We start from the raw sequence: 25,545 nt of genomic DNA on the forward strand, positions 1-25,545 counted from the left end.
TGTTAAAAAAGGTGCAGAAAACTGAGAAATGAATATGAAGAAGCAAGGGATATAGAATATCTGACCTCTTTTTTCCTGATCCAGGCTCAGCACTTTCTCAGTTAACTAGTAAAAACAAGAATTGTATAAAATATTGGGTCACATTCTTCTATAGTTGCCTGTGTGCCGGTTCTCTGCCGTCTTTGGGGAAATAATGATCTGCCCACCCCATGGTTCTCAGAGAAACTAGAAACAAAATGAGGCCATATCTCATAGAACCATTTCTAGCAGTGAATGTAAGACCCTGAGATTGTAATTATAATAAAGATGAACAATTATAACCCCAAATCGATCTGAACAATGAACTCCACTCTGACCCATGTGCCACACACACAAACAGAAGCCCGTACTTTACCTTATTAATGCAGTTTGCACTTGTCATTTGCAATCCCATGTTACTTGTCTTATAAATACTGGTCTACTTTGACTCTTTGCACAATCCTTTTTTTTTTTTTTTAAGTGTGCATCTGTATTTGCACTCTACCTCATACATGCACTTTATAGATATGTATATATTATATTTAATATGCACTCCTGATTAGTTGCAAACTAATCATTTTTGTACTATAATGATAGAATTTAGTCTAATCTAATCAGTAGTGGCATGTTTAATAAGGTTTTTATTTCATGACTCCACATAATACTTACATAAATATTACAATTTTGTTAACTTTGTTATTGAGTATTTACACTTCTCTAATGACTTACAATAAAAAAAAAAAAGACGTATTACAATTGCACTTGCACTAATACTAATATGTCGGTTTCAAAGCTAAAGCCTTGATAAAGAGAAAATGGTTCAGATAATTATGGCAGCAAAATATCTACAAATCTGGGCTTCTAATGCACATTTCATGCATGCTGTGGATCTTTAGACATAATTTGAAGACAGAATCAGCAATTCAGGCAGCCACAGGACCTTAATTCCACCACCTACAGTAGGTGCCAAGAGTTTTAATGCTCAACTTCCTTTTACTTTGATGGACGGCGAGTCAAGTCGAGCTGTGCTAGCATGGAATCTGGTGTGAAAAGTTCATCAGATAGGTGGGGGTCTGATTTTAGCTTTGTGGTTTAAAATCTGACGCAGCAGCTACAGAAAGCGGGCAGAATGAGAATGCAGTATTAGTGTGACGTGAGAGAATTTGGAAGGAAAACAAGTCTTAGATCTGCATTCTGGATCAGCTGCAACCAACCAGTTACACAGGGAGATAAGAGAAACTACACTAGGGTTACATCAGAGGCAAAACAAAAAAAATCGGCAGTGCGTTTAATTGCTTATCAATAAATTCCTGTAGGCCTGCAGAATGTGCTGATACCATACAGCTGGCAGAGAGAGTTCTGCTGAATTGTGCTGTATTATCAGTAGAGAGAGAGAGCAGAGGCTACACATTGCAGAATGATTAAATAAAAACTAATTGCATCCAAACCGCAGTCACTGTGCAACTGAATGAATAAAAGAAGACCCTACTGAAATTACCGAAAGATAAGTTTTTTATTAAAAGCAACACTTGGATTTTGGCTGTAGATGTGTATAAATACTCAAAAAGGCTGATGTGTCTATAATTACGATGTCACTCCTTTCAAAGTTCAGATACTATTGTTTTAATTGTAATATAAAAGTACAAGGCTGACAAAATGCTTATGGACAATAAAATGTCCACAATGGCCCTTTACACCAAGTGCTATTATGTAACGTAGTTTACAAGTAAAATTACATCAGTGCTTATATTTAAATCTGAATGTCAAATCCACACAACTGCTATTGCTTGTTAGCTACATTGGCGTTGCTGCCGAAAGAAGAAATACCCAAATACCAGAAACATGGTCCTCGCTTGGAGACAATTGGGACAATGCAGACATTGGATTGTTAACTTTTGTAAAACTTAAACTTGAACAAGTCAGTGGTCAATCTCACACCAGTCATGTTTATATCAGAATTAAGAAACCCACTAGGGTGAGTAGTATCATAAATAATAATAACAATTATAATAAAAAAAAGCCTTTACTGGTGATTCAGTGAGTTTTGAGTTTATCAGCAAACAGGAACAGGAGTAGTTCATACAGAAGGCTGATAATAAGGATGAGCCCAGTGCTGGACAGAAGGTTGAAGGAGAACAGAGCAAACAGTACGTAGAGCAGCAGCAGCATGAGCATTGTACGATAGCTGGCGAAGGGTCGCAGGCTGAGCCGTGGCCGCTGCACTCGACCTCTCGTCTGACGCGGAGCCGGACTCTTCCGTCGTTGCTCAGGCGCTGGTGACATGCTCAGGTAGTGTCGACTCATGCGCCCCAGGATGTCCTGTCGTGAGCACAGCGCCTCCATGTTGCCTCCAAACTGCAGGTCAAATAGATATAGATATGTATATATTATATATAAAAATACAATGTCAAAATCTGCATAAATGAAAACAATATGCAGCAAAACGTAAAGATAATCAGTAACAAGACAAACACCTAAACAAACTGACTGATTGTAAACGTGTTAAAAGCTGGCGATTGGAAAATCTGAAGGTTCTGGAGCGGAAAGTGGGCGCAAAAAAAAATAGGAAACGTAGCTTGGGACCATAGTTGTTAGTATGTAGAATAGAGGTCGATTGATCGGGACAATTTAAATGTAAGCAATTTTCTGCATCACGTCTTATTAATTATTATATAAAAAGAGGGAAGAAAAAAAAAGAAAAAAAAAATTCGCCCAAACATATCAGCCAAAACAAATGGGCATAATATATCGTTTGCCCTCATTTCTAAATATCGGCATTGGCATCAGTCAGAAAAACCCCCCCACATCGGTCGAACTCTAATCATTTAGTGTACTACGTAGGGTCTACGCTGTAATGAAGTATCCTAATGAGTGTTTTTAGTAAAAAGAAAAAGTTTAATATGGTAGATGTTCATATGGATCTGTAATCTTGCAAAAATGTAATATACTGCAAACTACTTAAAATAAAGTAAAATATATATATAAAAAAAAGCTACTGTGGTTAAATGTATATGCTATAGCATTATACACATTTCTAATCCCATGCATTTAAATACACAAGCTGTCTAGTTGACTGACAGGAGCTAGAGGGCTGGATTGGGAGTGGGTCGTTTTACCTTTGCTGCGGGTGCGAACGGGCGCTAGAACAAACAGCGTGAGTCCCACCAGCGGTAATGTTTTGGTTTTTAAAACTAACAAAAAAAATATATTTACTGTAGCATTGCTTTATTTTACTATCAATGTAACGGTTTGTGTCTGATATTATTTTGGTATAAGTAATCATAGTCCTAACGTTTGTGTACATTTTTACACAATCTTTATAAGCAGTGACAATGTTTGGGGAGGGGGACACACACAGGAGTGGGTGGTAATGTCAGAAATTCAGCGGGAGCAGGCGAGGTTAAGAAAACAGTACCACACAGTGCTCTACCAGAAGCTTTACACATTACAAGCATCAGCTGAGTTACTGCAAAAATCTAATTTTACCCGCTCGTTGATGAACGATGAAAGCTGGAACAGCAGCCGGACCAGAAAAGCATTTTCGTAACTCCTTATTGGCTGAAGTTCTGGATCCCCCTGATACTCAATCTCAAATCGTCGGAGGCCATTGATGATCTAAGGCAAAATGCAACAAATTTAGCAGGTTTTTGTCCAACAAACATCAGAACCCGAGAGATACAAATGATGGAGTTTAGAGGTTTTAAATGATACCTATAACAAAAGATAAAAGGCTGTCTATGCTTTCGAGACTGTACAATCCAGACACCATTTTATGCATAAGTTATAGAATTACCCTTTAACAGTACTGATGAAACTACTTTTATTCTAAAAGACACAAAATTGTGTAACAATACAACATTAGCTGTGGCTTAAAAACACAGCCACTGCAAATAGCTGTTAGCTTTGGTCAAATGTACATTAGCTAGTTAAGCACACAGGTTCTGTAACTAGATATGGTACCAATAATCATCCTATATTCACTTTACTGACCAGTGGTAGACCCAAATAGTCATGAACTGTATTCATGCAATTCATGAAGTTTCAATGTATTCTGATTCTTTGTCCAAACTATTGAGGCAAAACTATATAATCAAACCGATATAAAGTGTCTCAGGTAATCTTCTAGTGCAACTATTCTGATGCTAACGTTCAATATTAATATTTAGGTTAAAAACCTCTGTTAAATCAATAAAATTAAATAAAATTTTATACTTTCTAATAATGATGATGAGAAAGTGGTAGGTCAGTGGTTAAGTTGACGTCTAATAAAATAAAAAATAAAAAAGTGAATTCATATTCCCAAAAACCACCAAGTCGACACTATACTACTCAGTTGTATAAAATGACAAAGGTAAGTCGCTCTCGATAAGGACGCCTGCCAAATGCCTTAACGTAAATGAGTAAAAGCGTCCATACCTGCATCCTGCCAAGATCTGTGAGCACAGGACCGTTTTCACTCTGGATGCAATGCGGCAGCTGTTTCGAATCGCTGTCGTCATCTGCCGAGTTCACATTCGCCATCAGCTGAGTCCGCTGTCCTGCATTCAACTACAGAGATAAACATTGCAGACTAAAATCAAAATCAAGCCCTTTCACAGATCTCTTTTATAAAACAGAAACTGAAGTGCAGGTATACATAGAGTTTTGCTCTAACATATTTGATACTCATGTTCTTCCTATTCTAGGAAGCGTGTTTAACAAAGACTTGGCAGGCAGCCATTTGAGATTTAAGACAGATAGACAGATAGTGTCTTAATGGTAGATATGTGCAACATAATTTGCTAAAATTTATTTCATGTTAATTAATGCAAAACATTACCCATTACCATGATAAAAAATCTCATGCTGCTGCTGCTTTGTTTTTGGTAATACTAGAAAAATAAGGTGTGGTAGAACCATCAATGAATAAACTTTAAGGAACAGATTGAGATTGCACCCTTCCTTTATAACACCTACAAGACTATTATATAACTCTGGAGACTGACCCGAAATATCAGGCACAGATAATCCAGGGCCTTGTCCAGAAATTCATGAGTCTTTTTAAAGCACTCTCCCATGTCTTCAGCCTCTGTTCCATGAAAGGTGGAGTTAGTGTCTGAGAAGCTTGTGCTGAACCATGACAGGAATGAGCTGTTAGCTGCCACTTCAGCAGACTGATCAGAGATCCGCTTCGCCGTCTGTCGAGCCTGCATGATGATTTGCACCAACTTCAACACCTAGAAGTTGTCCAGAAACAGAATTTTATGTTGGGACTATATGTGCACAGTGCTTTAGAAGCTATACATTAGAGTACACATTAGGCACTTTTTATTAAATCGAAATTATCACGAATGACCGTGTTTGTATGTTCTGCGCTTGCGTGAGGGAACATAACTCTTCAATACCAGCAGGTGGCAGTAGTGTGCATTCGGCATCCAAACAGAGATGTTTACATCTACCGTGATCATTACTAACGGATTCGTGTAGCTTTTTTATTAATAGTGTCTGCTAAGTTACAAAGATAAAAGCAAGAATGACAACAATCGTGTTCCGTTTTTCTCTCGTATGCTCATTCGCTAAGCAAAATAGCCAATCGGAGTTCACTCTCTCCCCGTTCTCTTTCTCCGCCACTGATTCGACAAACAGAAACGGCTGAGAAACAGCTGACGTGAAGTCAACATTGTTTTAAGTTCTTATCCTCCGTACTAAATCTTGTCTAATATATTTCATATTATGCTACTTTTGAATAGATAATGAGAATAATATTTGGACAGAGAATGTGACTAACTTTTTCTAAATGCTGTTATCGAGCTTTAAACAGCTGTAGTGTAAGCTACAGTTAGTCATGGGAACCAAAGCCTGCTAACAACTGCACTGATTGGAGAGGCTTGTGTTGTTTAAAAATTTGTATAGTTTAAGCAATTTTCTGTATCAAATCTTATTAATTAACTGTTGAAAATTTTTTAACAAATTTTACGAGATTGAGGGGAGAAAAGAAAATCGGCCAAACATATCGGCTTCCCTGATTCCTAAATATCAGAGAAAAACCCATATCGGTCGACCTCTACTTTACATGATCTACCTTCACCCCATAGCATTGTTTAATTCTTAAATCTAATTGTTTAAAAAGTGTTGATTATTGTTTTAGAAAAGAAATAGTTAATATTGTGATGTTTACTGTGACGAGACCTTTATTTAACTAATTTGGGAGGAGTCTCTAGCGTCAGCGTAAATTTCTCAGTCTAAACAAACGTCGTTTCTGTCTGTTGTAATCATACATATCATTAAAGATACAGGGGGCAGGGAAAAAGCTGAACTATTTCCTTAAGCTTTTTATTGATGTATTATCAATAAGCAAATGTATTATTAATAAGCAAAAGACAGCATTATGCAAAAAATAAATCAATGACGGCATACTTTTATTTCAACCGTTTGTTGCATGGTTACCATTAGTGTAACACTAGTGTGAGAAACAACAGTGTTATTACACTCACCACTCCACGCAGCTCACTGCCGAACATCTGCTTGTACTGACAGTCTTGCCCCTCCAGACTGTAGACGTGACTCTTGACTTTAAAGACGGAGTCTGTCCCTGCAGGCTGTCGGGAGGACAGGAAGCTGCCACCGTGTGTAGGGGAGAGGAAGACACGCGCCTGTCGGTGGTGGAGGACGTGCTCGGGTTCGAGGAACAGTTGTTCTCCTAAATGCAAAATGGGCAGTATAGCTAACCAGTCCTAAATAGAAGTAAAGTCTAAAAAATGACTAAAAATACGTCAATTGAAGAACTAATTAAAGGAACACTGATGTTACAAATTTATACCAAGTGAAAAATTCTCAAAATAATAAACAACATTTTTTGCCAGACACAAGATGTGAATTGACTGTACAATTTGGCATTCAATATTTTTTTTTATATTTAGTTTAGATACAGAACATGTGCTTTTTTTTTTTTTATATGGAGAATAGTAAAACCTGTACTTCAAAAAGTTGTGCTGAATTATATCTTGGTTCAATCATATGTATGAAATCATGATGTGTACCTTTTTGAATCATCTCTGGTAGATTTGGTTGTGCAAAGACTTTGGCAACCCTGAATACCATCAGCGCATTTTTGGCATTGACGAGGTCTGTGCGTAAAGCTCGATTAAGGAAACCCTGAAAGAGCTTTGTGTACATTAAAAGATTCTCCTGTACAAAGAAAGCCCTGGAAAAGAAAAGAACTGGTTAAGCCAAAGACACAAGAAGCAAAAATATTCAAATTAAGTAGAAGGACGATTAAACATTGAGGTGTTCATGAGTAAAAAATTACCACTTATCAGGTAATGATCGATTCTGAGCCTCTGCCATCGGAATGTTTTTTTCTTCTGTATACCTCCAGGGTTGGATATAACTCAACCATGTTTCTAACACCTGGAAAAAAACCCCACAGAAAATGATGAAAATTATAAATAAATTGCAAAATATATGATTTTTTTTCACAGTATAATCTGCTTTACCAAAAATCAATTAGCAAACAAATGGGGCTCGCTTTTTTTTGTGCAATGCAGTTATGAGGCTAATCTGGCTAACAAGTAACAAAAGCTCACAGTCTCAGTTTACACTCCACTCAAACCCAATTGAGTCCAAGTAAGATCCTGGTCATATAAACTGGATGAAAACTTATTTTTTTTTTACATGTATTTTCATTAATCCATGTACTCTAACACATTTCATAAAAATTGAAGCCCACCACACACACACACACACACACACACACACACACACACACACACACACACACACACACACACACACACACACACACAATCATATGGTAAAAATGCCTACTGCTCTGAATGAGGCATCGAGAGGCCAATGACCAAAACAGTGCTGCAGAAAGACGTACAGCTTCTGCTGAACAAACCTCTGCATTACAACCCTAAGGGAAGAAAAAAAAAAAAAAAAGAAGATGAAAAAAGCAGTAAAGGAACCCCAGCAAGTACATGATCCTCTCGGCTGCATCCAAGAGAGAAAAGTGTGTTCAGCTAAAGCTCACAACTGAGAATATATAACCTTTGCCTTAAAAAAAGAAAAGAAATAAAAGAAAACTAATTAAAACTGTATAAACTGAATGCAATGATGCTACACTATAAAGTGAAATGTTTGTGGATACCTGACCATCACACCCTTATAGACCTTTTTTTTTTTTTTTTTTCTTTTTTTTTTTTTTAAATGGTACATTAAAGATTTAGTGACTAACCGCCACTTTTCTGGACAGAATTTCACATATTTTAGAGCTGTGGGGATTCATTAATTTAGCTACAAGATCATGAATGCAGTTAGTCTACTGATGTATGATGAGAAGATCTGGTGCAAAGTTTAGGTTCGTAATCACACAAATGTTCAGTGTTTTTGAGGTCAGGGCTCTGATATTCTGCGATACTTGCTGGTGCTGCTTGGTTTGTGGAAGATGGTTGTAAAATTCACCTCTTGAACTCCTCGAGAGGGCTGGCATGTGTGTGTGTGGAGGGGGAGGATGAGGCCGGCTCCTGCTTGAGACTGTTGGAGAAAGCGTGCAGGTGTTTGACAAGCAGACGCACCACCAGAACGTGTTCCTCTGTCGGGCTGAAGGGTTCCTAAGTTGGTACCACCACCACCACCACACACACACACACACACACACACACACACACACACACACACACACACACACACACACACACACACACACACACACACACACACACACACACACACACACAAGCTCACTATACTGTATCACCAAAACTCTCATTTGCACTACCAAAATATGAACATAAACAGTGTAGTTTTGTTTGTACACACAATCAGAGGAAACAGTGAACACAAATGACAATACATAAGGTGTGTTAAAACCACCACAATGTAAATAAAATGAGCATGCTCTTTAAAGAGAGAAACAAGCTACCAGAAACATATGTTCTTCCATGTGACACCTTGGTCAAGATTTCTCACTGCACACCTACACAGCAACCATATGCTAATAAACCTAAACTGTTCCTCATGGACTAGTAGAATGCTACCCCACACTCTTCTGCCAGGATCCCAGAGCCTTCTGCTCACTAAAGAGGTTTTTCCACTGCACTTCCCAAAACAAGCACCAGCCTAATACAGGGGTCAATGGGGAAGGTATTGAAAAAAATAAAACAATTAAAAGTGTGTTTTATGTGCATTCAATATTTTTATTGAATTATTATTAATGTATATAAGTTTTTATTTAAATTATAAAATCATCAGTAGATCAAACAAGCATAAGTTATTTCTATTAACAAATAAAGAAATATGGATAATTATTACACTACTATTATTGCATAACTAATCAAGTATTTTATTTAATTGCTACATGTATGGGTTGTGTCACAGTATGCATAACTATATTTCCACTGAGCTTCAAGAACTTACATGATAACATGATAGACCTGCCAACAAAAGTAGCACACATTTCCACAGTTTTGAGAGCCTTTCTGTTTTTTTTTTTTTTTTTTAAAGATTCCAAAACAATAATGGAAAAATAAGTCGGTGTAGCACTTGACTGGTATCGGTGGTTAATGCAGTGGAAAAAATTCCCTTAGATTTACCTCCAGGAAGCCTGAATGAAAAGGTAAAAGTACTTGGTATGTGTGGAAGGTCCCAGAGCCTGGTGGGGCCGGGGGCTGGCACAGCATGCTGGACATATTGAGACGGTACTGCAGCAACGCCAGCTGAAGGACCCATCACAAATTGGGGAGGAGGAACACACAACGGAGAGGAGGGGGAAGAAAGAAGAGAGGAAATGAGGAGGAAGGTGAAAATGACAAGAGAAGGAAAAAGGGAGAGAATGCCATCCAAGGAAGGAAATAATAGTGTTGGACAAAGTAAGAACCGAAATGAGAGTGAACAAAAATGGAAAAGAAAGAACAGAACAAAACAATTTTGACCACAATGCAATGAAAATTGACAAGATGCTGATTTCCTTCACACACAGCAACCTCAACATACAAAAGAAATTCAACCGAGACAAATTCATGAGGAAAAAAAAACACAAATGCTGCAGATTTAGCTTTTGTTTGTTATGAGAACAAATCCAGTAGGTGTTCAATATTAAAAATGACAACAGAAAGGAAAAGGAAATACTGCATCTTGCTTATTTTTTTTAGACAGATGATAATGAAGGCAGTTGCTATGTCACATTTCCTACATAAACAGCGTTCATCCAATGCAATATCTACAGTGTATTACCCATAGATCTGTGGTATGTAGTAAACTGCATGTATTGCTGTAGAGTGCTTTGGGCTGAATGGAAGCATGCTAATTTTGGGGATTTTAATAGCAGACTTACAACATGCTATATCAGCCACCATAGCAGCCCTGAATCCAGAGAGGTAAAAAAGCTCACAGCCAAAAGACAAAGCAGACACCAGACACCATGCTTACATAAAATACATTTAAAAAAGGCTGTACTCCCAAAACCACGTGCCACAGAACTCAAAGTTAACTATGTAAAATCCATTGCTTAGTCCTGTCCATTTTAAAGTAATCCATCTGCGCTACAAGCAAAAAAAAAACAAAAAATCATTGGCAAAAACTTGAAAGTGAAAATCTAAAATGCTAAACACAACCAAAGTCACCTAAATCACCTAATAATTTGCATAAACAGGCTGACAGCTGACTGCAGTGGAGTAAACAGTAGGCTGTGTGTGAGGGACTCGTGCAGCGACCCGCCCCCTCGTATGAAGCACGGCTGTGGGGTGGAGGCATTCAGCCGATCAGCCATGCGGTGGAGAAAGAGGGGTGAAGAGGAAACCCATGCTATGCTATTACCTTCACCTGAGGAGACTGCAACTTCTGGTACACCTCCAGCGAGTAGTGATGGAGCCACATTTCCACAAATACCTGGAGCCAAACAAGAACAAAGCTCATAAAAAAGGATTTCAGTGGACCAGATTTTAGCTTAATTCAACACAACAGCACAGTGATGAAGCAAGTAGAAGTGCTGCCTCACAGCTTCAGGATTCAGGATTCTCCACCATACCTCTGCTTCCCAAATCAATTTTCGGTTGGCTAGTTAGAACGGAACGCAATCCCATTTAAGATGTAAATGTGCCTCTTTGAACCCATGGCAAACCTGCACAGCCTTTGGGGTAGTACATTATAAGCACACAGTGGACGTTCCAGTTCATCCCAAAGGTGTTCAATTCAGGGATCTGTGCAATTATTGTACTTAATTATTGTATTCTTGTTTAATCCATCAAAATTTAACAAGCCTTTAACCTGAATATTTAAGAAAGTAAAAGTGATGTTTTGGCTGTTTTAGGAGAATATCTGTGTGTACAATTATTGGGCAGACTTTTTCCTGTATCACTGCTTGAACAAAGTGTCTTCTTAACTGGCAGTAGTTCTAGGAGTTGATTTTGAGTCCGTCTTCAACCCAAGAAGGTCAAACTAGCTCGTCTTTAACAACACCAGACCATACCAGTACCACATCAGCACCTTGCTGGCATCTGAGTCTGAGCTCTGTGTCTGTTACTGATCCAGTCACATTCTCTCATCTAGTCCACCAGGATTCACTCTCATCAGTCCATAGAACCTTTGAAAAATCCATCTTCAAATATTTCTTGGCCCAGCCTTGATGTTTCAACTCATGTGTCTTGTTCTGTGGTGGTCAGGTTTCAGCCCTCCTTACCCTGGCCATGTCTCTAAGCACTAAACACTTTGTAATTCTGGGCACTCCATGCACCTTGCAGTTGTGGAATATGACAGCACTGGAGGATGATTCTTCTCAAATCATTGGCAGTTAATCTGCGTCTTTTTTTCTCTCAACACGTTTCTTGTGACCCTGTTGACTATTTTCTTACTACAGCAAAACAATTGTTTAGTGATTACACACTGCTATCTAAGCAATTTCAAGCGTACGGAAACCCCTTTGAAAGACTGTTTACAATTTTCAGTTAAATCTCTTTTTTCCCCCACGTATTTTGCCTGAGGAAAAGAATCTGGCTGCTAATTACACACACCTTGATAACCCTTGATCTCCTTAGGCCACACTCTCCCTCAGTGCAAAAATACTCATCACCCGATATGCTTAAAACCAATAAGCATTCAAGTTTACAAAGCTTGGGGTTGGAAAATATGCATAAAATTTGTGATTTTGTCAAAATACTTCCTTGCCTTATAATTGTGCTTACAGTGTACTTGTTAGATATATTAGGCTTGTTGCTGCAGAATGCAAAGGAAGCAAACATGTCTCAGCTAATTCAAGCAAAACTGAAGTTGACTTGATTTCACTCATGACTGAACATGGTTCACTAAAACATGATTAAACTATTGAGTGTTAGAGTTTGGGCAGATGTGTGTAACATTTTCACCTGTAGGAGGGTTTCAGATCTCCAGATCTCCTGAGCAGCAGGGTCAGCGTTGACTGAGGGCTGATGGGATATGTGTCGCTTTAGCAGGCTGCTGCTGTGGATGCCATAACCAACATAAGGTACACTAGGAGACCTGGGGCAGAGAGAAATCAAAGATTTGCTGAATCTTGTTTTTAAATTGGCAGGAGAACACAATTCATATTTCAAAAGATTATTTTTTTCTTATTCTGTAAAAACAGGACACAAAGCATCAACCTACAAACATGATACATCCATAGACACAGGTATAATACTGATTGATCTGTTATACATTTGTTAAATTTAATTAAATATTACTGTTTTATATATTAACACACACACACACACACACACACACACACACACACACACACACACACACACACACACACACACACACACACACACACACACACAGTATTGCTCTTTATTAAAGAAAGATGTCTTATCCGATTAATTGTTGGTATAATCAGTAGAATACTAGATTATTAAAAATATCTATATCAACTGCTCTACTAATTATATATATATAAAAATATATAAAAACAGCGATTTATTGACAATTGTCATGAAAGTAAACATCTACAGCTGTCTATAAATATATATAATTGTGATTATTAGTTCCAGAATTGCATTTTTTTAATAATTATAAACAATATAAAATTAAATATGAAAGAAAAATAGGTATGTGAAAGGAAAATACCGTGGAGCTGGAGAGGCAACAGAGCCCCTTGGATCTGAGAAAGGAGATGGGGGCACATTTCCCTCTGTGGGCAAGAAGTGCTTGAGGTAGGCATCAACAAGCACAAAGTAAGCACTGTCTGAACAGCTGCCACGTTGTCCAGGAGGATAGTTCTGAAAATAGTTTTCAAATATTTATGTAGAAAAACAAATGCTCACACTTATTTGTACAATTATTAAAATAAGATTTGTTTTCAGGGTGGGTAAGGGTATTGGGTGCTAAAAGAAAAAGACAGTAACCTTGTTGCGTTTGTATAAACATAATGTGAACCCTTTATAATGGACCGCAGGTTCTAAATAAATGACAGGTTAAATGCAATTACAGTAGGATGTGTGTGTGTGTGTGTGTGTGTGTGTGTGGTGGTAACAGTTCTGTAGTAGGTTTATTACGGTAGTAGTGCTGCCAATAAATTACTGTAAATTTATGCATGCATGTTTTGTTCTATTTTCCATTGAGAGACTGGTAGTTGGTAGTAGTAAAAAAAACCCCATTGTTTTAAAGAGATTGTGGACATTTTCTTACACACATGCAGCAACTAAGGTGTGAAAGCAAACTTTCAGATTTTGATCATTTTCAGATTTAAATTGTATAAATTATTATTATTATTTTTTTTACATTGGTTGTTTACTACTCTGCTATATCCAGAACTAAAATGCACTTAAACAACATATAAGTTGATGGGGTGTGCATTCTTATGCAACCGTTTAATTGTATGCTTTTTCATTTTCCTTTAAAGTGTCTTCACATGAACCACAGAGTTAACTGTGAGAATTAGACTTCTTAAACTGTTTAGAAGAATGTAAGAGTTTGACTAAACACGCACACATTTAAAAGCAGTAACTACAGAGTTACAGAGTCTAAAACACTATTCAGAGAACATTTCTCACACAGAAGCTAAAGGTAAACATACCTTTGGTGCAATAAGACTGTAAGCAAAGATGAACATGTAGTATTCAAAAGGATCTAAGAAAGAAACAAAACGTGGCAGTTGTGAATCAGACTGGATGATGCAGCAGACATCAACATTTCATGTTTCAAGACTTTTCATTTTTTAAAACATACTGAGCATGATGAGGTCTGACATGGGGAATTGTAACTTATTGTGAAAAAGGGCACAGTCAGGCAGAACACCCTCATGAAAAGAGGCCTTCACAGGACCCTGAAGAAAAAAAAAAATAATAATTTCAGCCAAACATCCATCCAAATGCTATGATAAAGTGCATAATGAATTGTTTGACTTACTGGCAAATAACTGATGGGGATCTCATATTTGTAGTCCTCTGCTTGCAGCTTGTAGACCAGCTTCATCATGGGGCCACTGCAGTATACACATTATAATGTTATGAAAAATACATACAAGGCAGTCCAAGCAGAATGATGAAATGAGAACACTTCCATGTGAATGCTTCCAAGGAAAAAAAAAAAAAAAGCATTGGTACATTTTAAGTCCATTTATAAATGCAGGTGAAGTTCAAATATAAACCATATAGCCTTTAATAACTGTATACCAAAGAAAAAAAATCTAAAAGGTTAAAACAAGCTAATTTTACAATGTGCAGACATCACAGGGATTAGCCATAATTATACTCATACATAAATCAAGGATGGAGGGGAAGAATTTGCGTGACCTGCACAGAGCACTGACAATGACCGAAATGAACACCTTTGGGACAAACTGAAATGCCAGTTGTGCCCCAGGCCCTCTCATGCAAATCGGTGATTGACCTCACTAATGTACTTATAGCTGAAAGAACAAATCCCCACAGCCACCCACACAGATCCACTAGAACTCTTTGCTAGAGGTGTGGAGTTTATAATAACAACAAAAAGACTAAATCTGGAATAGGAGCATCAACAAGCACATATGGGTGCAATGGTCAGCTGTCCAAATGCTTCTGCCAGTATAGTGTATAATTACCTGGCAAGTAATTTCATTTCATAGATTAGTCAGGTGTATATCTCAGCTAAACATCATTTAGATACAGTGGGTTGCTTTCTTATTTTTTTGCATGTTTGTCACACTTTAATGTTTCAGATCATCAAACTAATTTAAATATTAGTAAAAGATAACACAAGTGAACAAAACATGCAGTTTATAAATGCTAAATCCAAAACTACATGGCCCTGTGTGAAAAAGGGTTTGCCCCCTAAAACTACTGGTTGGGCCACCCTTAGCAGCAACAACTAATCAAGCGTTTGTGATAACTTGCAATGAGTCCGTTACAGCGCTGTAGAGGAATTTTGGTCCACTTAGCTATGCAGTAATGTTCAGTCCACATTGGAGGGTTTTCAAGCATGAACCGCCTTTTTAAGGTCATGCCACAGCATCTCAATAGGAATCAGGTCAGGACTTTGACTAGACCACTCCAAAGTCTTCATTTTGTTTTTCTTAAGACATTCAGAGGAGGACTTGCTGGTGTGTTTTGGATCATTGTCCTGCTGCAGAACCCAAGTTCACTTCAGCTTGAGGTCACGAACAGATAGCCGGACCTTCAGGGTTTTTTGGTAAACAGCTAAATTCATGGTACCATTTATCACAGCAAGTCTTCCAGGTCCTGAAGCAGCAAAACAGCCCCAGACCATAACACTACCTCCACCATATTTTACTGTTGGTATGTTCTTTTTCTGAAATGCGGTGTTACATTTACACCGGACGTAATGGAATTCACACCTTTCAAAAAATTATTCTGTCTCGTCAGTCCACAGAGTATTTTCCCCAAAGTCTTGGGGATCCTCAAGATGTTTTCTAGCAAAACTGACACAAGCCTTTATGTTCTTTTTGCTCAGCATCGTGTTTCGTCTTGGAACTCTGCCATGCAGACCATTTTTGCCGTCTCTTTCTTATGGTGGAGTCATGAACACTGATCTTAACTGAAGCAATTGAGGAATGCAGTTCTTTGGATGTTGTTGTTGGGTCTTTTGAGACCTCTTGGATGAGTCATCTCTGTGCTCTTGGGGTAATTTTGGTCGGCCGGCCACTCCTGGGAAGGTTCTCCACTGTTCCTTGTTTTTGCCATTTGTGAATAATGGCTCCCACTGTGGATCGCTGGAGTCTCAAAGCTTTAGAAATGGCTTTATAACCTTTTCCAGACTCATAGATCTCCAATACTTACCTTCTCATTCGTTTCTGAATTTTTTGGATTTGGGCATGATGTATAGCTTTGGAGGATCTTTTGGTTTACTTCACTTTGTCAGGCAGGTCCTATTTAAAAGATTTCCTGATTGCAAACAGGTGTGGTAGTAATCAGGCCTGGCTGTGGCTAGAGAAAGTAAATGCAGGTGTGATAAACCACAGTTTAAACAGGGGGGCAAACACTTTTTCCACACAGTGCCATGTAGTTTTGGATTTTGTTTTCCCTCAATAATAAAAACCTTTATTTAAAATGTTGTGTTCACTTGTTATCTTTTACTAATATTTAAATTAGTTTGACGATCTGAAACATTAAAGTGTGACAAACATGCAAAAAGATAAGACATCAGGAGGGGGGCAAACACTTTTACACCACCGTGTGTGCGTACGTACAGTAAAACTCTATTCTACGAGCAACTAATAGTACGAGCAAACGGAGATACGAGCAACCTTGCTTGCAAAATTTTACCCTATTTTGCGAGCAAATTTTGAAGGCACGAGCAAACCTACGCTGCTGATTCCCAAATTTTAGCCGAGGGAAGCATCAGTCGCCTAGTTGATGACTTATCGCTCGGTCGCTCTCGTTGTTCAGTGCAGCAAAAACTTAACTTTTTTGTGTTATATTTTTATTTTACTAGAAATCTTGAAAAATGTCTGGGAAAAAGAAAGTAAATAGAATTACCATTGAAACCAAGGAGGACATAGTGGAAAAGTACGAGCGTGGTGCGCGTCTCACACTCGCAATCAACCACTACCTCATGGGTAAGTGTTAAATTATGTTTACATTACGATAATTTGCGGTGTATTTGTTTGTTGAAAATAGGCTACAAATAAATTTTTTAAATGCAGAAATAAGCGCTCGAATAAGATCTCGGAACGGATTAAATCGCTTTTACATTCATTCTTATGGGGAAAATTTGTTCAAACGTACGAGCAATTTTCAAGAACGAATTATGCCCATCCAACGGGGTTTTGCTGTATATGAAAAAACGGAAGAAAAACAAGCAACACTAACCATGGATCGAGAAAGTCCAGAACAATGTTGTACTCGTTCATGCGAGGGTGCACAAATTGCAGGTTCCAACCCACAATGACCCCATCTAGGCTGCCAAAGATACTCTCAACCAACCATGGGAAGACCAGGTGAAGCTCCTGATTTGAAAAAAGAGTCACTTTAATACACCGATTTTCGTTTCTATATTGTTTATGTGAATTTTGAGTCAAAGTCACACAACGTTCTTGTAACAGGCAAAGTTAAAGCTGTAGCTGCGGATTCTGACCTGAGCACATGATTGAATTTGCTTTTTTTTCTCTAATTAACAAAAAACAACTACAATTTAAAGCAACCCCCTCAAGGTTGTCTAAAGAATTTTTTACCCTTCTTAAATCACAGCCCTCTGCCAGTAAGCATACTTTTACTATTAAAGCATCAAACCGGTTTTAGTCCTTGTTGTTGTAAAGGATCATCTTTATCAATCGTTAAACAAATGTATATAAAAGTGTCCAGTAACAGAATTTCTATGGCAGCTTGAATGTCATTTGACAATGCATGATTAAGGTTAATTGTGTAAATGTTCAACAGCACCAACAAGTTCAATATTTCCACTAAATTAAGTGTGTGCCCTACCTTAGCAGGATAGTCATCTATCACTTTCACCAGCTCCTGACACCGCTGAAGTAGTGGCTTAGTGCTCCAGTCTGCTTTGAGGTTTGCCTGTTCCAAATAAAAAAATAATCTTTATTAACAAAAGTGCCCACATGCGTAGATGCGCTTAGTTGTAATTCCAGTGCATAGTGGGAAAGGATAAACAGTGGTGACTGATTAAGATGTCAAATATACAAAAGCTAAAATCGAATCGCTATGATAATATTTGTTCTACCGAATAGCCCATCAATTGATCGAGTAATCAGATCAGAAGTACTTCTTTTCACTGTACGGTGTTTTCACATTTTAGTTGAAATGATTCCAAACTTTGGAAACTTTCTGTTGTGCTCTTTGGCCTGAATCTTCTCCTCGCCCCACACCGGTTTTCTCTCTGTTCCTAATTTTTTTATTCTGCAGCCTCTTCTGCGTTTACCTGTCAAGGGGTCTCGTTTATAAACGTGGCGTACGCACAAAACAAGGCTGAAAACATGCGTATGCCACTTTCCACGCAAAGGTTGTGATTTATATATATTTAAAAAAACTTGATGGGAGAAAGTGCACACCTGCAAGTAAAATGAGCCCTGGGAACACACAACTTAAAAACACAGAAGACGAGAAAGGAGACACAGACCTTTGTCTCCCACGTTAGCTGGGCATTTGGCAGATGCCATTATCCAGAGTGACTTACAATTCTCATTAATGCAGCTGAGCAGGTGAAGGTTAAGGACCTTGCTCAAGAGCCCTGCAGTGGCAGCAGTAGCTGGGATTTGAACTCATGACCTTCCCATCACAGGTCCAACATCTTAAGCACTGAGCTGCCACTCCAACATCAACTTAAAAGATCTACTCTAGTGGGTGTGTCACTCTGTGTAAACACCTGACATGACTGCCACTGACTGCCTGCATGCACGTACAGTCTGGACTAGAAAGAAATCAGTCCCAGATTTGCTTCTTCATATCACCAATCTGACTTGAAGACATTTATTATCAGAATATAGTCTTTATATTTTTGAAACAGGGGAGCCAATTATATAAGTCGCCTCTGGGGTGAAGGATAAACAAAACTGAATTGTAAAATGGTATGTATGATAAATAAAGTTTGAGAAATCCAGGCTGAGTAAAGGCAGTGGATGTAATTAGCAAGAGAACTGAAAGCTGAAGAACAAATGACAAGTTAACAATGCAAACTTGCACACATACCTAAAAAAACTGAGTACAGATTACACTCCAGGAAGTGTTTACATTCGAAAAAAAAAATCTCAAGCGTTTTCATGAGTTGCTGGATTTTAAAATGATCTTACCAGCAGATAGCTGGGCTGCTGTATGGCAACAGGAGCAGCCATCGCTGTTCACTCTGCAGATGAAGGCGCTTGTGCCACCGCACAGGTCCACTATAACCTGAGGAACCGTCAATAACACGTTTATTTAGCCAGCTAGCCGAGTTTCACGTCTCCATACACTAAAGCCGCTCACTATGGTTTGCTATATAAATATAAAATAAGTCACAGAGTAACACGTTTATGTTTAACTGTTATTCTCACGCCGACATTGTAACTAAAACTCTATTCATCACGCGAGTCTTGCTAATTCTCTCGGCTAATAAGCACGCGCGCGCACCGTTACAGTTAGCAAACTCAGCTAACCGACAGTCTCTCACTCTTACCCTTACTCCAAATAATCGTATCATATAAATATTGATGTAGACAAATCTTCAAACTATATCTATAGGCACACCTAACAAGAAATGTATATAGAACTATAACGCAATTCCAAAATACCGCGTTCACCTCAACAGTGTTTTTGAAGAGGGGTTGCTTTGTAACGTCACTTCCGCTGCAGCGAATAAACTTCCGTTCAACAAACGTACTTTATATATATATATATCTAATGTATTTAAAAGATTTTACCATCTTTTACTTTGTTTATTTTTATTATATAAAATGTGATGTTATATTTATATTTGATACAAATATTTGTGTCGCTTTGGAGGACGTAGGACGTAGTGGCTTCTATGATTTAATATATATATATATATATATATATATATATATATATATATATATATATATATATATATATATATATATATATATATATATATATATAAAAAAATAAATAAAATAAATAAATAAATAAATAAATAAATATATATATATATATATATATATATATATATATATATATATATATATATATATATATATATAAGATACTAAGATAAACATTCACGAATATACGCTTTAATTTATTAAAATATTTGTGATTTTTTATTAGTATATATTTTTATGTATATGTTGATATTTACAGATTTTTTTCAAAACAGATTTAAAAAACTGATTAATTCGTGTTAGCAATTATAATTGTGCTATTATATTATATTTATATTGCATAACAAAATTTGTGTTGCATTGTTTTTGTTTCAGAATTTCACACTATTACATTTCACATTTTCTGACCAGTCCCGGGTTTATTCATAAACTTTCAGAATTGTTGCATGGATTCTGTGTATGTTCTAGCTGGGTCCTTGTAAGTTTTCTCTGGCATCCCAGATAGGCTTGGCTAAAGTAAATTGGCTCTAGGAATTGTAAATGTGTGTGTATGTGTGTGTGTTGTGCAATGTAATAAACAGCTGTTACTCCAAGAGTCTATTCTCAACCACAGTGTAAAGATGCATTTAAAAATCTGGTCAATATATTCACACCATCTTTCCAGGCAAACACAATGCAAAGCATAAGAATGTAGGGCAGAGCACTCATCTATGCAATTGCATTATAAACTTAATTATTATTTTTATTAAAAAAAGATATGAATTACACATCTGATTAAATTCAAGCAGTTAGGATATGGTAAATCTAATTTATTAATTATTTACAATCATTCATGTGACATAAGGATGTTTAATTAAATAGTTGTCATGTCTCTGTAAAATGCAAACACCCCCACATCTAAAAGCCGCCATATGGGTGATCTCATTTACCGCTTGTTTGACGCTGCTATGTGAAGCAGTTATGAAATAAAGAGTAATAAACCACCACTTTGGAAAAGAAAACTTGCTGACTTTTTTGAGGGGTAATTTTCACTTTCTGTCTTTCTACTATATTTATTTACTCCATGCCAGGGGATTTGTATTCAACATAAATTACAAATTTTTCATTATTAATAGGCCCGGTTATGCAGGGGTGCTCGGACAAAAGCAACCCTCATTTAAAGCTAGTAGCCTATATTTGCGGAAAGAATTTGGCAAAAATCCAGTACATATTTGATTTTGCACTCAAAAGATGGCCATCGGCTGTCAACTGCAACCAATACAGGAAGGCAAGCACAGACAAAACCAGACAGAGCACTATGGTCTGTTCTAGGTGAAAAAGTTACGGGTTAACATGTATTTTTTCCCTGACATCGCCTGATACTTTGCCATCCTTTTGATGTTTTAACTAATAAAAACAGTTCCTTAAACACTTTCACAATGTTTTGTGTTACATTGTAAATAGCTGAATCTGACAGAAAGAAGACACCCCCCACCCTCCACAACCCCAACAACTGGGGACCCCCACATAAGATTTGACTCAATTCTAGCACTGCCCCAGGTGATGAGAATCTGTGACCATATTTCCCCACACTGTCTCTGAACACAGGAGGTCTACAAGAACATGTTCTCACTCCTTTCCTGTTCCCTCATTCAATTACAATTGTCACCAAGCACAGAAAGGTCTGTATAGGCCATAACATCACCAAAAGTAAGGAGATGATTGTGGACTACAGGCGGCTTTAGGGAGATGACTGTTCCCTTGTACAGTGGTTATGCTGTTGACCTGGTCGCTTTACCCGAAGACAGTAATTAAATCTGCTTATCAGTGGCTCTACTTTCTAAAGAAAGTTTGGTCTTCCCTGTTACATCTGGACCAACTTCTACAAATGCACCTGAAAAGTAGCCCGACTGTCTGGTTTGGAAGCTTTTCCATTTGTGACTGCAAGGCCATCTTACATGTAAGGACATACACAAAGTCTGAAGAAGGCTCTGAAAATAACCACAGAATGCAATCATCCAGCACATTGACTGTTTATCAGACTGCCACAAAGCAGACAATTCAACAGCATTCAATTCAGAACCAGCAGCTTGAAGCCTAGCGGTGTCATGATCCTGAATAAACTGTGATTTAGTCATTGCTTCTATTCACACCCTTTCACTCATGTCTCCACTACCACCCACACTTTAATATCAGCATACTGGCCACTGACAGCACATGGACACTCACAGACAATCATCTCACATATTTCCTTCATTTTTGTGCATGTTGTAATAATTCTTAGGGCATTATCACTACTTTTTCATCTCTAAATATCTACCATGTAAAATATATAAATTATATCTTTATCACACACAACATATACTATACGACATAAATATGTCTGCTCATACATTATATAAGGTTAAGGGCTAAGGGATAATGGTGTCTGCCAAATTGGAACCATCTTCACCATGCAACAAGACAATAACTTGAAGTATACCTCCAAGCTCTGAGAGAGAGAGAGAGAGAGAGAGAAAGAAAGAAAGAAAGAAAGAGAGAGTGCAAATAGTTGGCTGAAGCGTTATCTACCATAGAATCTACCATGGACTGCACCTAAATCCTATTGATTGCTTAGAGTAAATTGGACCTCAAGGTCAGAAAGAAAACAAAAGTTTAGTGAAAGGAAAGCTAAGGAAGGATTTATTTTAATACAAATACAAGTTTAAGGGTTTATTGCGTTTTTGTACCAACATCTGTTCATTTATATATTTGTTTGGTCAAAGAAAATTTTTTTAGAAGATGGAACTCCCTTTTTTTTTTTTTTGCTTCAACAATATTTTCCTTTGTTAATTTCCATGCTTTTCGTTTTTCTTGGTTAAAAAAAACAAAAAAAGAAAATGTAATGTTCAAGTGTCTCATAAAACGTTTTATTAGTATTATTAATATTAATATTATTAATAATTATTATTATTTTCTTTTTAATCTCTATGCAAATAAATGTAAAAGTCGAATCTGTTAAACACAGAACTTATAAACAACAAGAACAATAAAGCTCGCAGGAAATTTACGTCACTTTTTACGACACATACCATAAACGGTTCTCCGAACCTCAAACGTGTTCAGAAAATGCTTAGAATAAATATATACATGCTTTAAAATGGTGTCTTTGGACGACTATCAGTTTTTTGAGAGCTTTAAAAGTAAACGCATTCGACTTATAACAAAAGAGAGCACATTTGAGGGCATCGTTCAACGCATTAATTTGAACAAGACCATCATCTTAGATGACGTGGTTGAGATCCGGAGCGGCAGCCGGTTTCGCGGAGCTAAACTCTTCTTTGGACAAGAAATTCAGAATGTTGAGTTTGCTCCCTCGTCTAACACTGACCCCCTGGAGGATGAGGATCATGGCAAGGTCGGCCAGCTGAGCCTGGCTGAGTTTCAGCCCTACAGAAGTACGCTGTTTGATGATGGAGTGATAGAGGAGGAAGAGCACTCCGTGAACTACGTGGTGGTAGATGAGTTCCACGAGAAGTTTGGTCCTGCACTGATGCACATCCGGAAGCAGCAGGTGATCGGGCTTGGTCTGGATGGAGTTGGTGCATTTCAGAACGAGAGGCTCTGCTGGCTGCAGGTGGCAACCAAAAACAACGTGTACCTCTTTGACATCTTGTTGCTGGGTGCCCGAGCTTTCAGAAATGGCCTTTCCACCATTCTGGAGAGCAAGAACATCCTGAAAGTCATGCACGACTGCCGGAGGATCTCCGGGTGTCTGAGTGCGCAGTTTGGCGTGAATCTGCTGAACGTGTTTGATACTCAGGTTGCAGATGTGATGCACTTTTACGCAGAGACAGGGGGATTCCTGCCCACGCGGGTGAGTGTGCTGCAACAGGTCATCAACGATCACTTAAAAATGCCCTTGTCCTCTCTGAGCATCAAAGATCAGCTCTGTAGGGAAGACCAACAAGTCTGGTATGTCCGTCCCTGCCCTGCTCCGCTCCTAAAAGTCATGGCTTTGTCTGTGATCCACCTGCAACCTCTCCGTCTTGTACTTTTGGATGCTCTGATGTCTGACTACACCAGTCTGGTGGACTCTTATCTAAAGAGCGGTCAGGAAAATCCTATACACACAGAGGACATTGGCAAGAGCGGGCTGGAGCTCCCTCACGAGCTGCGTGAGATTGACATGATCAAGCGTGAGAGACAGAAAAGGGCTGTGGACCACTACAACATCACCAAGGATGGACTTCTGGACCGCTACAATATCAAGCCTACTTCAAAGCCAGACTCCGAGATTCAGGAACAGCCTGAGGTGCTGGATTACAGCCTGGATGCTGGAAAAAGGTGTCCCTCTTTTCCTGAAACGTCAACATTAGAAGACGGAAGCGTACCAGACAAGAAGACGGCTACTATGCTGAGTTTAGGAAGGGGACTTATGCTTTCTGCCCCACTGGAACCCATCAGTGAAAGTGCACTACGCCAGACAAGCACTGCAAAGACAGAACCGTTCGCCTTCATGGGGGGTGTAGCTCAAAACAGGTTCTGTTCTTTGCCGGTCATGGGAAGAGGACTCTTTAACAAACAGTTGTAGCCCCAAATCACATCGAAAAGAAATGTCTGTAAAAGTGCATGTATAAATCTGAAGTGGCATTTTCTGTTTTGACAGTGTCTCGGCTTGTGCTATGTTCAAAGTGATTTGGAAGTAGTTTTGTAAACTGCGTATGTGCAGAAAAATGTTTTGCTTGTTGATTTTTCCATTAGTTATTAGATACATTAGGTTAAAAAAAGCCATAGAGAACTTGCTTGTTGGCTGTATATGTATTCAATTTTTGGAACAAAAAATGTTTTGTCTTGTTACCCAAGCTTTTTATTTTAAGATATAAAAAGATAAAGTTGGGGTTTGAATTTTCAAACAAAAGTTTTGTTATTTGACTATTTTGACATCTGCAGTACAGGTGTTATGCTCATAGGGGCAGTGTTGCTTATAGAATAAAAAAAACCCCTCACATGCTGAGTTTAATCTGTTTAGTTAACGAGTAGCTGATCAATAATTTGTGTTAAATGTTCCTGTGGCTCTCAGGGTGCATTAATAATGCAGTGGAAAGTTGTACTGTCCCTGTTTTCATTACTGTACCTCATTATAATAAATGTTCAATGGCGTGTTTAATCATGTGCCGTTCAGTCAGCATGGACAGGCCCAGCGGTCTGCAACTGTTCAACCTCACACTGACTGATGTTTTTCCTTTCACTAACACAGTATGTGGCTGAAAAAGTCGCTTCATAATGAAGTGATCTCTGAGTTGTGGCCCTGTCAGAGCTCGCGCAGTCACTTTCACCCTTTGCTCAAGCGTGTATGAAAGAGTTAACGCTTTTATCCGAACTGCAGGCAGAGATGTTAAAACTACTTATAATATAGCACCATTGAATTCTGGAGTTTCATCCATTTTTTATTCTCCGATAGTGGTGCAGCTGTAAATCACGTTTGGATACATTATTGTTTCTATAGTAACATTTAATTCACAGGGAATTGATTTGACTTGATATTAAGATTAATTGTAATATTTCATTTATTTCACCATGGCAAATGTGTATTTGTTGATATTGTGACTTTTACAGCTATGAAATATCTACTTTTTAGACAG

At 38.0% G+C, this 25,545-nt stretch overlaps 2 protein-coding genes across 8 annotated transcripts; one reads left to right on the top strand and one right to left on the bottom strand.

Annotated features, from left to right (window-relative positions):
• Positions 1-1,512: 1,512 nt before the first annotated feature.
• smpd4 (sphingomyelin phosphodiesterase 4) lies at positions 1,513-19,742 on the bottom strand. Of its 7 annotated transcripts, none has more exons than XM_083563632.1 (20): positions 19,682-19,742; positions 19,196-19,292; positions 17,877-17,963; positions 17,265-17,401; positions 14,362-14,437; positions 14,182-14,278; positions 14,030-14,082; positions 13,081-13,232; positions 12,360-12,492; positions 10,816-10,887; positions 9,627-9,716; positions 8,464-8,612; positions 7,825-7,915; positions 7,307-7,407; positions 7,038-7,201; positions 6,492-6,697; positions 5,004-5,234; positions 4,435-4,566; positions 3,505-3,633; positions 1,759-2,373 (listed from the first exon to the last, which is right to left on the bottom strand). In XM_083563632.1, exons 2-20 carry the CDS (start codon positions 19,235-19,237, stop codon positions 2,053-2,055), a joined length of 2,463 nt encoding a protein of 820 aa, XP_083419758.1. In that variant the 5' UTR covers positions 19,238-19,292; positions 19,682-19,742; the 3' UTR covers positions 1,759-2,052. The 7 variants fall into 7 exon arrangements, with proteins under 7 accessions (XP_083419762.1, XP_083419758.1, XP_083419759.1 ...); XM_083563633.1 differs by having other exon boundaries at positions 19,673-19,733; XM_083563634.1 differs by having other exon boundaries at positions 10,822-10,887; positions 19,629-19,728.
• Positions 19,743-22,965: 3,223 nt separating this feature from the next.
• Positions 22,966-25,070, top strand: exd1 (exonuclease 3'-5' domain containing 1). The gene has a single exon (XM_083563838.1). It carries the CDS (start codon positions 23,061-23,063, stop codon positions 24,492-24,494), a length of 1,434 nt encoding a protein of 477 aa, XP_083419964.1. The 5' UTR covers positions 22,966-23,060; the 3' UTR covers positions 24,495-25,070.
• Positions 25,071-25,545: the final 475 nt, after the last annotated feature.

The sequence above is a fragment of the Silurus aristotelis genome, assembly GCF_946808225.1.
Source record: "Silurus aristotelis genome assembly, chromosome: 16".
Lineage (NCBI taxonomy): Eukaryota > Metazoa > Chordata > Actinopteri > Siluriformes > Siluridae > Silurus > Silurus aristotelis.